The 12,691-nt window shown below is 50.4% G+C and overlaps 1 protein-coding gene across 1 annotated transcript; it reads right to left on the reverse strand.

Annotated features, from left to right (window-relative positions):
• Positions 1-9,220: 9,220 nt before the first annotated feature.
• LOC100900530 (peroxidasin homolog) lies at positions 9,221-12,475 on the reverse strand. Its single transcript, XM_029110481.1, has 10 exons — positions 12,189-12,475; positions 11,885-12,114; positions 11,523-11,711; positions 11,117-11,365; positions 10,797-11,004; positions 10,253-10,704; positions 9,941-10,193; positions 9,636-9,796; positions 9,408-9,513; positions 9,221-9,320 (listed from the first exon to the last, which is right to left on the reverse strand). Exons 1-10 carry the CDS (start codon positions 12,473-12,475, stop codon positions 9,248-9,250), a joined length of 2,208 nt encoding a protein of 735 aa, XP_028966314.1. The 3' UTR covers positions 9,221-9,247.
• Positions 12,476-12,691: the final 216 nt, after the last annotated feature.

A 12,691-nucleotide genomic window follows, 5' to 3' on the forward strand; every position in this document is an offset into this window, starting at 1 on the left:
CTGGCCGATTTCATTGAGTCGAAGTCTCCAAATATGCTCGCTGTGATCCGGATCGGTAAATCATTATTACGATTGAGGCAGGCGCTTCGGATCATCCCAGCCGTTCCCTCCCCAGGGAGCTCACTAACATCCAGAACGCACCAAGCCCGTTTTCTGAAGATGGTGATCTAGCCTTCAGATTCTGAGCCAATTCTTGCGAAGAATCGAGGAATGACGTGGGCAGGCAAAACTTATTCCAGCCACTCGAAGATCCAGATGTCGAACACAGCCCGAAGCTCCCTGGAGCAAAGTCGAGGGGGAAACGGCGATCTCATCAAGTTTCCTTTTGCTCTGCCAGAGACGAGGAGCAGAATCCGACGGCTGCTTTCGAACCGCGACATACTTTGGACACTCATAGCTCGGGCCAGGAAAGGCCTCGAGGCCCAGACGGGCAAGCCTCTGAGTACTGTGATCGCGTATCTCTTCACGTGGCTCTGATGGCGGAAGACACGGCTCGGACATCATTGAGGATGTGATATACGGGATGCAGCGGCAACTATTGCAGGACAGTATCGGATTCGGTCTCCGACACCGTACTGTAGGAGGGGAGGGGCGGACCGATACTCCCGAGCAACTGATGCTCGTCGCGCACCGGTCATCGAAGCTCGACCGAGACCCACTACAGTATAATCCAGATAATTCGAACCCTCGATAATTCGTGAAATCAAAAATTCGCTGCAAGCGGAGATTCTCCAGCTGAAAGCCTCAGAAACGTCTCTATCCTTGATGAAGATCCTATTCGATTCGATTCGCCTATGAGCACCACGAGTAAGTACCCATGATTCGCGAAATACCGATGATTCGCAATTCGCCGCGGAAATTCGTACCTAATTCGCGGCCGCGTCAAGAAAAATATGCTCGTTTTTCGGTACATTTGCAGCTCTTGCTTGCTTCGGTCACTATCGGAACGAAACAAACATGTACAATATTCAGTCTCGGCGAAAACAGATAAACATTGTTCGGTGCTTCGATTCGCCCTTTAGATAGCGCTCACCCTGAGAGAGTCTCGCGGTGTCGTACTCCCATCACCCTCTGAGCATAGCACATGTCAGAAAAGTGATAGTCGAATTTCGAAATGGTTTGACTTAAAAATGCCTAGTTGACGCAAATTTAATATGAAGTTATTGCGGTACAATCGAATTTCGGAAGTTCCGCACCCCACAAAAATCCATCCCGATAATTCGCAATTCGCGCCTTCCCCTGAATGTTGCCTCCCGAAAAACGCGAATTACCGGGACTACTGAACCGTACGAGGATCGCGGGAACAGCACTTCCATCGATCGCTCTCCAACGATATAGAGCGCTCGACGGAACGACCGTAGCATTGAGCCTCGGTCGAAATGTTATTTTGAAATATTCTCCTCGAACGTCATTTCCAGTAATCCGGACTCCGAGACGGGACATGAAACACGAACGTTTACCAGACACTCATCCGATTCGGGCCGCTGGGGCTCATCTCTTGCTCAATGCTCGTGCTCGAATGAAAGAAGGTAATTTTCAGGAATACTTAGCTACATATATCTTCCGCCCGGCTTTGAAATCTGGAGCCAAGATCGGCCGAGGTATCTGGAGCTTACGACCAGATTGGCTGAGGGATCCGAAGCTGTTCCCTGCGCGCTAATCGCCGCGGCCACCGATCCGGCGATTGCGGTTGATCCATTGTAGGGGAATAATAATTGTTCTCCCGTCATATTTGTCTCAACACCGCCGATCGGGTGGAATTGCTGCAATATTCAAAAGAAGTGCTGTGACTTTTCCATTGACAACCCTAAGTTCGTGGATTTTCGCTTTACGACCGCTGGACCGAACCTCCTTCCACCCATGAGGAATACCCTTGCCCCGCTCGAACGACAACGCTGCGCCGCGTTTGCGAGTTCTTCGGTAGCGACAATGGTGCATTCAACAGCACTGTTGAGTTTTGCTGTTGTTTGCTCGGCGGTTTATGCCGGTAAACAGAAACAATTGGTGACACATGGAAGGAGCTTTCCGAATGGTGTGCCGAGGGGATATGCCAGTCAGAGGACTCACAGAAGAGAGCACGACCCGCTCTTCGGCGCCAGTGAAATGTTCCACTCGTTTTCGGATTTGGACAGCTCCAATCATATCGACACCTCCGGACCGCCGAAATTCGTGACTCTCGGCGGGATAAATCCCCATCATTTGAGCAGCATACTCTCGCACTTGGGAATGAATAGTTTGGATCACCTGCATCGAATGCCAGCAGTTGCAGAACACCTCTACGGGGCACCTGCGAAGGTGAGTGGGAGAATGAATGACGCTCCTGGTGGGTGGCATGGTCTGCCCCGCCCAACCTGATCGCGAATACGGAAAGTCCTGGATGGTGTTGCAGTCATGATACTAAAAACGGCTCCTGGGGGGTCTCCGACGTAGAACTTATTTTCGGGAATCTCGGAAGTTAGACGCGTGACAGTCTCGGAATCTGTGGTCTGGTGTGGACCTTGAGAGATCTGAAGCTCTTAACCCACAAACGTTCCGCAGGTCATTATCAGAGATCACTCAGGCCCGCCGAGAAAGATCCACGGATACATCCAAACCTTCCACACCGTGAAAACTATCGACCACGGAGGGCGAGCATTGGGAGGAACTAAAAGGGGATACTCGAACAATTTGCCTGAGGGCGATTTCAGCGATTATACAGGTTATGAAGATTTTGAGTTCCCTCCCGATTGGTAGATCCCTTCATCCCAAGATCCCACCTTGAGCAAAGCTGCGGAACCCCCTCGATTTCGGCTGCTCAAAAAGTCTTTTCGAAGTATGTATACATCAGGGAAGTGCTTTGTGGTGCTGATTGTTTGCTCAGGAGGATTGCGTAAGGATAGTTGTTATGCCGATTATTTTCTGTTACGGAACAAGAATCGAGTTCTTGCGAATAGTGCCGTATCCGAGAAGGAGGTCAGTGCTGTCAGGGAAATTTTCTAAATTCTGAGCCCTCATCACGTCATCATTCAATCAGAATTCTAATCTCGATCATGTAGGAGCCTTGTTTATTTATACTGTAAGATAGTTCGCTTCGGCTAATACCGTCAATCCCGGGCTCTGGTGCGTGACTTAGTAATAATTTCAATAAAAAAAGTTTAGCGAAGCACCCTATACTTTTCTCTTCTATTCGCGCGACGCTCTGTTTACAATGATCGCACGCGGGGCTTGCAAGATGCGTGAATTTCAAAATTCTAAGCGTTTACATTTTCCACTCTTCGAGTCGGCACGGGAAAAAATTTCAGAGAAGTCGCGAACACCGTCACCGTTTGTCGAAAAGCTCATATTGTTGATGACGCGCCGATACACTATGTCGGTAGTTTCAGACTTCGTCCAAGCGGCCTCCGCATGAGATTTCGCCTTGGGAGTTCGTGCTAGGTTTCCTAATTACTTGATCCGAATGCTCGGTGCGTTTGTGAGCCCTCCCATCGACCCCCGGGATCCATAGCTGCCAGAAGAGTTCTTATCGTCAAGGCTCGGGTGCGCTTCGACGAAGCGTTGTCGCCGAGCGGAATTCACTATCGATCAGCGTCGTCGCATACTTATGTCTCCGGATGCATTGGACGAGGGCTCGAACATTTCTGAGCGGACCCGAAACGCGGTGTCATTGTGGAAAAAATCGGCAAAAGCTTGCTGCCATCGCCGCCGCATCGTCAAAACCCTTTCGTGGCTTACCAGATGGGGATGAAAATCAAGCGACTGTACTATCAACTCTCTACCAAAGCTATGCATGCGAACGAACGGCTTTTGTGGTAAGCTCCGCAGCGAGGAATTTAATTCTATTCCAAGCGTGATCCGATCCGCGACCTGGCCGCGGACTGCACCGGGGAAGCCGGCATCGAAACATCGAAGTGGAGTGAATTCAAACTTTGTCAAAAGCCCAGGACTCATTATGATTTGAAAGCATCTTTTCTTCTGTTGCGCAATCCAGAGCTGTTTCTGCAGCCCCGATTCACAAAAAAAACCTCAAATCACTCGTAATCTTTCTGAGCCGCTGTTCTGCTGCTGTATAATGCTACAAAACGCTCTGGCTTACAGTGGCGCTCGTTCGACGTTTTGTCCGCGGAGCAAGTCTGATGGCAATTTTGCTAAATGTCGAAATGCTTAGCGAAATTCCGGAGCAGATATTGAGAAGCAGCGCCGGCGATGACGGGCGGTGGCGGTCCGGATGCCTCCAATAACGACAATGAGAAGCGAATGCAGCTAGTGATTCATGGAAGCCGCGAAAAACCGACGATTTTCCGGAGCTATTTTGAGCGTGCTGTTCCTCCTCTGAAGTCGTGTTTCTCTCTTCATTTATTTTTCTATGCCCTGACAAACAATTGGCCGATGTTTGGTAATCGAATTCCTCATTCGAACGCTGCTTCGCCTCTAGACATTCCGATTTATCAAGAAGGACGTCACTTGGTGCGTCAAATAGCGGCGACAATCACTCCTAACGCTACGGCTGCTGGCCGATCAAGGGCCGTCGTGGCGGTTGTCGTCAACCGTAGAACTGAAGTATCCGAGGGACTTGATTGGGATATATAATTTCATCACCTTCTGCAAGCAGAACATTTCCCTGAGCGGATCATGATAGTGAGCGGGAAGTCTCGATCTGCGTGATCACCTCCAATCCGCTCGAAATTTTCTACCACCCAAAACATGGAACCTTCGCATTGCGCTCGTATCCACGAGAAACAATGAAGTTCCAGCTGGACAAAAAATTCGCACATGGAACGGTATATAGAGACGGTCCTTAAATCCGGTACGGTTTTCGAGAATTCGTAAAATATCCAAGGAAAAAAGGGGGAAACGAAGAAAAGTGGTATTGTCGTTTCGTTCGCTGATTTGTCCATGCTGAACCGTTTCCCTTCCATTTCCGAAGAGCGTGGTGCACTTCGGGTCGCACAACGCGAGTAACACTTTTAAACGCGAAAATCGACAGCAACAGCATCGGCTCGGACAGCAGCCATCGACCTTAAGCCGTTCAGAACTCGGAGCGGAATGCGATCACGTGTGCCGGAAAACGATTGTAAGCGAACACGTTTACCACCCTGTAAATTGATCTACAATAGCTTCTGGAAGGTCATCCGAGGAATTTCGCCTCGATATGCAAAAACTGTGAGAAATAAGAGACAAAACGTGAATCAGGACCTCGTTGACTATCGTGATACCGTGTAATTTCGTTGAAGGGAATCGAATCAATTGGAGCCCTCGGGCGAGTAATCATTCAAAGAATCCATATTCCGGGATTTAGCTCTTCAAGAGCCCCCGCCCTCTCGTCCGCTCCGCTTCTTATGCCCTGCCATTTTCGAAGCCTGTCCATCGAAACCCCTCGAGGATGAGGAGAACCTGGAGATTTTCATCGAGTACCGAATTCCAATGGAACCGCAGTCACAGAGACCGATTCTAATGCAACCGCTTTGACGATCGCTCGATTCGAACTCCGACGTCGTGAGACAGTGACCCTCGAAACATCGGTGATTCCGCAGTGTCGAGTTAGGCAATCGTGGTAAAAACTTCCTGGCGTCCCCAAACCAACTACGATTGTATTTGTCCGATTAAGAGAATCCATCAAATAAATGCGCTTCTCGTGGTTGTTGCCGTTGACCGGGAAATCGTCTTTCCGCGCGTCCATGCGTTTCTTTGTTTTCGCCCGATGTTGGGATGGATCGATCCCCGCTGTCGAAACGGGCTCGACGGAAGCTGGAAGCTAAGTACCGGAACGATAGCAAAGTGCCTCGGAACAATCGAGTTCACCTTTTCATCTACATTAATTACTGGGCTCATTCTCAGCTGATCGCAATGCGCCCCGGAGAAAGGCTCCTTTGCGGTGCCGATGAAGCCGCAGCCGAGTCGAAGACCGTTGGGACGCGATCCCGCGGTCGCTTTTGTCACAACGACGTTTCGAAAGGAGCCTCGAATAACTCCGCTATTCGAATCCCGGAACAGCGTGTCAAATGACGTTTCTCCGGCAAATACCGACGACGCAAGCTTATGCTCGCGACCGGAGCACCGATACTTTTGAACATAGTTTTCGATTGTCTCACACCTAAAACAATATGTGCATACGTAATTTGTTGGATTGCGCTCCTTGAATTCCCCCCGCTTATAACTCGCATTCGCCGTTCGAACGGGAATCTAACTCATCTTCAGCTCCGATGCATATATGATCTACATACAGCAGTCTCACACGATCCACGCGCATTGTTGTGAAATCTAACTGCACGTTTTTGATCGGAGAGGTATTCAAATTTCATGACTTGATCGTATTGAATTTCGGAAAGAACCCGCCCGGGCACCGCTCGAGTGCTCGGTTCTCCGGTAATTGTGAGCGTGAGATTTTCCCCAACCAATCCGATCGGATTGGAAACCGAACGCGCGATGGTTCGCGGCTCGGTTGGCGATGCCTGGCCCTGATTCTTCGTAAATAGTGTGTCGCAACAATATCATCGCTGCGTCTGCGTGTCGGTGGATCTGATGGCTGCACTACAATACTTCTCTGAGACGAAACTGAGATCACTCTGCTCTTTCCGGTATTACCGGATATGTCCAGATTCAATCGCTGTCTACTAAAAGCGGGCATTGCATGGACTCGCCCCAGCATGCGCCCGGCTTGAGGAGGATATGGATTTTTCGCCCGCTCTGCCGCCGGAGTCTATTCTTTCAAACGATTGCTTGAGAGCTTGCGGGAAGGAGATTTGCGGGGACCAACCTCAATCTTCCCTAGATTTTCGTGAATCTCGCACTCCGAGGGGAGCGACTCCCATCGCCGACCGGCGGTCATCAGGGTTGCGAAAAATGCAACCAATTTGCCCAGAATCTCCACCCGTTGATAGAGTGATCCCGCCGAGTAACACAGATTTTGTCATACGAATCGATTGCCGTTCCCGTCATCCTTGTGCCAACACATACATACCATACAATCGAGTCCACCGCTCTGGCCGAAAATACATGCCGGAATCGCAACCCGAACCTCAGGTAGGTGATTGATTGACTGAATGCGTAGGAGATATGAGCACGCTGCGACGTCGTCCTCGCCATTCACGCACATATTGGCGACCTTGGAAGCCGATATCGCACTGACATTGTTTTTCTTGAAGGACCTGTCAGAATTGAGTTGCGAGTTGCGAGATGCGATTTTCGCGGGATACCTCTTGTCCGCCCTCCTACTGGCCGGAAGTGCCATCGAAACTCTGAGGATGTCCTGGGCGGACAGCGGCGACGATGCTCTCTGCTGCATGTGCAAGGGAAACAGCTCGCCCCTCGAGTGAGACCTCTTCCCATGTGGTACACCGATATCTCCACCAACTGACATGGCATTGATTATATGATCAGCAAGACTCCTGAATGGATGAAATCTTCCTGTAGGCGAGGCTATCAACTCTATCATGCTCGGACCCGCGAATAGGAAGCGGGCATTTGGAAACTCGCATGTCAACTCTGAGGTGCAATGAACGCGCAACAGACTTCCGAGGATTCCATGGAGCCAAGTCGATGCACTCCTGGCATGTTGCGCGGCCTAAGCGAGATTTGAGCAACGGGCGACTCGACGTAATACAAATGCCTCGAAGACTGCGTCCGGGTCAGTTGTGGCCCTCTGCTGGGGAGTATTTCCTTGCGAGAAAAGCTGAGCCTTCGTTGTGGCTGCGACGAAAGCAGTAAGTAGGCACGATTCTTTGAGGCGATTCCTTACAGACAGTTTCTAGTGTCCGGAAATGCTAGGGACCCTCCGCAAAGAGTGTTCTATATTCTATATTCTAACAAGGGAGGTACCCGACATGATGAGCGAGTTGAAAGTTCAAACTTGGCTGGAATCTTAGTCTATTCAAGCCCAGGAAAACCCCAGATTATTACGTCCTCATGAGCGTATCTGAGCTTTCGGTCATTCCGCCATAGAGCCCATTCAACGTCCTGGTGCACTCCATTGCAAGTTATCGATGATCCGAGATTTAGGAAGCTTTAAATTCACCCCACGTCGGCGGGGAAAGGGAAATCGAAACCACCCTGGATAGCGAGTGCTGCGGCGAGACATTCGAAAGGACACATCCTCGGAGCGACGCGAGCGTTTAGATCACATATTCATATCGTCAAATGGCAGTAGGAAGCGTTCTACGGGACTCCGATGGGCTCTATGGGGAGATGACCAAAATTCCAGTATTCGCTCAGATGTGCTCATTAGGACGAAATAATTTAGGGTTTTTCGAGTCTCGAATCGACCAAGAAATCAGCCAAGTTTCGGCTCCCAACTCGCTCATCATTTCAGGTACATCCCTTGTAAGTGAGCAATGCTAAGCTATAGATTCCCCCGTTTCCTTACAATCTTCCGAGTTAAACTTCGGTGGTCTCTCTTCCATTGGTATGCGAAGGTTCCTCTTGACAATCGTTCAGCCACCCTTCCCACATTGTGTTTTGCCTTCGATCGCGAGCTGACTAGCGTTCTCTACCTTCCGAAACCTACTCTACGCACACAGGATGGGATACAGTCAGTGGAGGTCCTTTCAGACAGAAATTATGGTCCCTCGAATAATATATCTCTTCAACGTGGGAAAGGCGGATCAGTACTCGGATATTCTGTGGAGCTTCTCCGTCAATTTTTCCGCTTCAAATTGTAAGCCGTGTGGATCCGAGACTTCCACGAGTCGATCATCGTCGAAGACATCATATCTATCCAAAGCTCGGAAATGCTGGGGAAGCATTCAACAAAACTCAAGTGTCTGAATTCGGTCGAAGAGTCTGATATCTACTTCTGGTTTCGGGAAGCAGCGGGCGAGTTTCTCGTGGTCATGAGTCATGAGTCACGAGGCTCTCGCGTAGATCTCTAGAATATCTGAGTAGCGCCATGAGACTGCTTCACGTTAGGTCCGATGGTTCGACTTGACCGCAGCCCGTTCTTACGCGGGTGTGAGCCCACCAAGCGACCGCGCCGGTCTGAATTGCGATGATCGTGCGGCAAGGCCTCCTCTATCCGGATGCGGACCGCTCTCTTGCCAATGTGAAAGGGAACTTGAGTATCTATCTACTACTGCTATTTGCGCCCCCTCTGAGGCATGTTCACTCTCCCCCATTGGGCATTCCTGGATCTGCCGCTCAAAGTCACGCTCGATCATGAGCAATTACCCCTATTCTGAGGCTTTCGGAATTCCTAGAAGTACAGTGCAACACGCTCCAAGTCGTCATGCTCACTCCTTTTACTTATTCCAGTCTCCTCTATCTGAGACTGTTACGCTCAGACGTAGCTTGCTACATCCGTGAAGAGAGAGACATCAATTTCTCTGAGATCGCTGCAGTACTCGAAATCCCTGGAAGGAGACGTATCGTGTGAGACATTTTTTTCATCGGCAGAAACGTGAATTCGGTGGGAGGGAGGAATACATGAAAATCCTCACCAGAGATCGTGGCGGAAAGCGTTTCTGTAAACGGCCGGCTGATTCACCGCCGATGCGCACACGACCCAGTAGAGCCAGCCGGTGCGCAGGAGTTCTGCATATTGTGCTAAGGAGGGGAGTCGAGTGACATTCTCGTGGTTATCACGATAATAATATTTTTCGAATCTGCGACGGAGGCCGCATCACAGGAAAATGATTCAATGCTTCTGCGTTCCATAAGAGACTCACTGGGCGTGAAAACGTTCCTGTGGCTTACGAAAAGTCGATCCGCATAGCGAAGTTGTTGGAATTGCATCGCGATTATGGTGCCCATTGTCGGCCCCACGGACCCGGATATCGGTGAGACTTCACACAATCCACCGACGTACAGATCTACGTCTTGAATATCTCTGTCGGATCGATGATCGTCTTCAGGATTCGTATCTCATTGTGCGCTCGAGCTCTCAAAAAGACCCTGAACGATGGGAGCTCGCCTGGAACTCGATATACATATATGCACACCCTGCTTATCCCTCGGAGGCGGCATCGCTCACCTGTAAACCTTCGGCAGCTCGTCGTAGCATTCGCTGCGCCAAAAAGGTCGGATATCACTGAATTTCTGGATTCTGATATTTCTGCCATGCGCCCTACTGAGATATAGCTCGGCGTATTTGTAGTAGGGCTGCAAACCGTGATCTCGACCGCGGTGGATGTTCAGAGCTGCAAGATCCATACCGTACGACTCGGTAGCATTGCGATACACGTCGTTCGCCACACCCGGTGCGAACGAGAACGAGATTTGCTTTGCTGAAAAGTAACCTGAGTTCTACGGAATCCGTCGCTCAGTGGCGACTAACGGTACCTACGCTGCGACGCATCGAAAAATGACGTCACAGTTTCGTCACCTCCTTGGCGTTGCATGCCGGCTATGAAATTCTCGAATTTGAACTCGGAGTTGAAGTCGTAGTAGTTCGGAATCGTGCTGAAAGCGTCTCGCGTAGGCACGTCGAACTCCGGCTGATCGACATCCGTTTGGTAATTCCGGTTCTTGAACACATTCTGGATCAAGGAGTGTCCGAAGCGGAAAGCACCGCCCGCAAACTCGCTCCACAGAGAGGGATCGCCATCGGAGTCGTAGTCGGTCTGGGTTCGCTGGATGCCTAACTTGTAAACGGACAGAATATTCGAGCCGACGACGGTTGGTAACCATTCACGGTAAACCTGGATCTGCATGTGCCCTTGAGCAATCCTCCTGGCCGTCTGGAAAATCCGCTCATCGGACCATCGTTCCCCCCTGGACCGAGCGTGTCTGTTGATCCTGTAAGAGCGGTCGAATCATTTATTCCTTCCGCGAGTCAGATTGATTGTTTCTCCGCCATTTGATCTCTCTCAATGATCTAGGGCTCCGACCTGTCAGCGAGATAATTGTGGTATCTGAACCAAAGCGTGGACCATGCGGATATTCCAATCTGCTGGTTTACGCGTAGAGGATCTCCGCCCGTGAAGCAGGGACGGCCAGGCTGACTGCAGCCATCGCCCAATGTCTGCGTCGTCGGCGGCATGAACAGAGGTAGGTACGGTCTGGCCGTATCGTAAGGAGCTTGACCCCGGAGCAACCCTGTTGGAGAACATTCAAAATTGCACGGAAATGTTCGGAATTGTACGTCCAGGGATATTGTAGATCCGACCAGGAATTCTCAGAGTCTATTGGAAGAGGAAGGGGACATAACCTCCGGATCCGGTTCTCAAGTTGAAATTTCCCTGGCTGGTGAGACCGTATATTAGGGAGAGATCAACGAATGATGTGACTGAGTTCATCTGCTCGCGCGGTCCCAGCTGGCACGTCGGGCATGGCTCGGATCGAACGAAGTTCATACAGCCGCGATTCCCGTAGACTCGATCCGGAGAGGGGATAGTTACGGGAAAGCATTGCTCGACCCGCGTCGACGGGCTACAACAATCAGGCAGGGCATTCGAAGCTGTAACGGAGCCATATCTGAAAATCTCATCCATATTCTCAGATTCGATGATCATCCGAGACTATCGCTCTCCAGGAAAATCCCGACACCCGAGTCGTCCAGGATTCTCGCGAGGAATCAGATCAGTGATCTTCATGTACTCCAATAGCTTACGAACTTCCAATAGTGGTCGTATGTGTCAAAGTGATGTCATGAGCTATGAATTGTCCGAAGGACATCCTGTTGTGGTTGTACTGAGGATCATCACGAACTCGGGGTAAGATGTAGTCGAGCGCCCTCAGCGAAATCACTCGCTCGTTGGGCAGAACGCCGCCTGAGAAACTCCTTCGCCTCGGCTCCTCAACCCCTGGGGATGGCGTCAAATCGAATGTTTTGAGATACACATACAACATGTGGGTCGGAAATGACTCCCGCCTGGAAAAATCGAGATTCTCGCACATATCTGACTCATCCTTCCTCTAAACAATTTTTCGGCGATTTGTACTCCTCATTTGTCACGGGCTAGTCTTCAATGGTTACCGTCTTCGTAAGATGGGGGCAAGAGGCGTTTGTGACAAGTATTCGTCCGTCCCAGTATCGGGTTCCCGAGGTTGTTGCACGAGCCATCGAAAGTGTAGCGATTTACGTTTCGGCACGAGGAGTTCTCGCGAACTGCATTGATACAGGCATCCTGGGCGGCTTTTGCCCGAGTGTTGCTTTCGAGAGTCAAATTTCGGAGACCGCTCGTAGCATCTCTCGACACCGATTTCCTGAATTCGAGGATCAATGTCGACAGCTCTAGTTTGGAGAAGTGTCGTAAGATCGTGATCTGGTCCCCACTCACTTGTTGACGAGATCTAGAGTGGCGGCACAGAACAACCTCGCATGATCACCGAAACTAGACGGTGCTCGCCCCGCTGTAGTGTGCTGATGCTGCGCAGGGGCACTCGGTCCTTTGAGGTAATACCCTGATCTGAAGGCAGCGTCGTTTTTCGCCCGATATTCTTCCACGGATTCCTGTCCAGCGCTGAATGCCGAATCGATTCGCGTCGGGGAAATTTGAGTGAATACTTCTCGCGCGAGGACGACCAACAAACAAAGCGCTCCACTCGAATCCTGGAACCCCCTCATGCCTATAGGGAAACGCATATTCATGAGCGACGAAGTAGCAAATTGCCGGAGGTGTTGATTTTCAGACAGTTGGGAGCTGACCTCGACACTCTCGAGTTGCTCTCGAGCTGCTCTCGATTTGACTCGTCCAGGTGCCAGTGCACCTTTATTTAGGTTGTTCGATGTTGTCATTTATGATCACAATTCTTGAAAGACTTGATGCGGGCCAAGTGGCAT

The sequence above is a fragment of the Galendromus occidentalis genome, unplaced genomic scaffold (assembly GCF_000255335.2).
Source record: "Galendromus occidentalis unplaced genomic scaffold, Mocc_1.1 scf7180000076583, whole genome shotgun sequence".
In the NCBI taxonomy this organism is placed as follows: domain Eukaryota; kingdom Metazoa; phylum Arthropoda; class Arachnida; order Mesostigmata; family Phytoseiidae; genus Galendromus; species Galendromus occidentalis.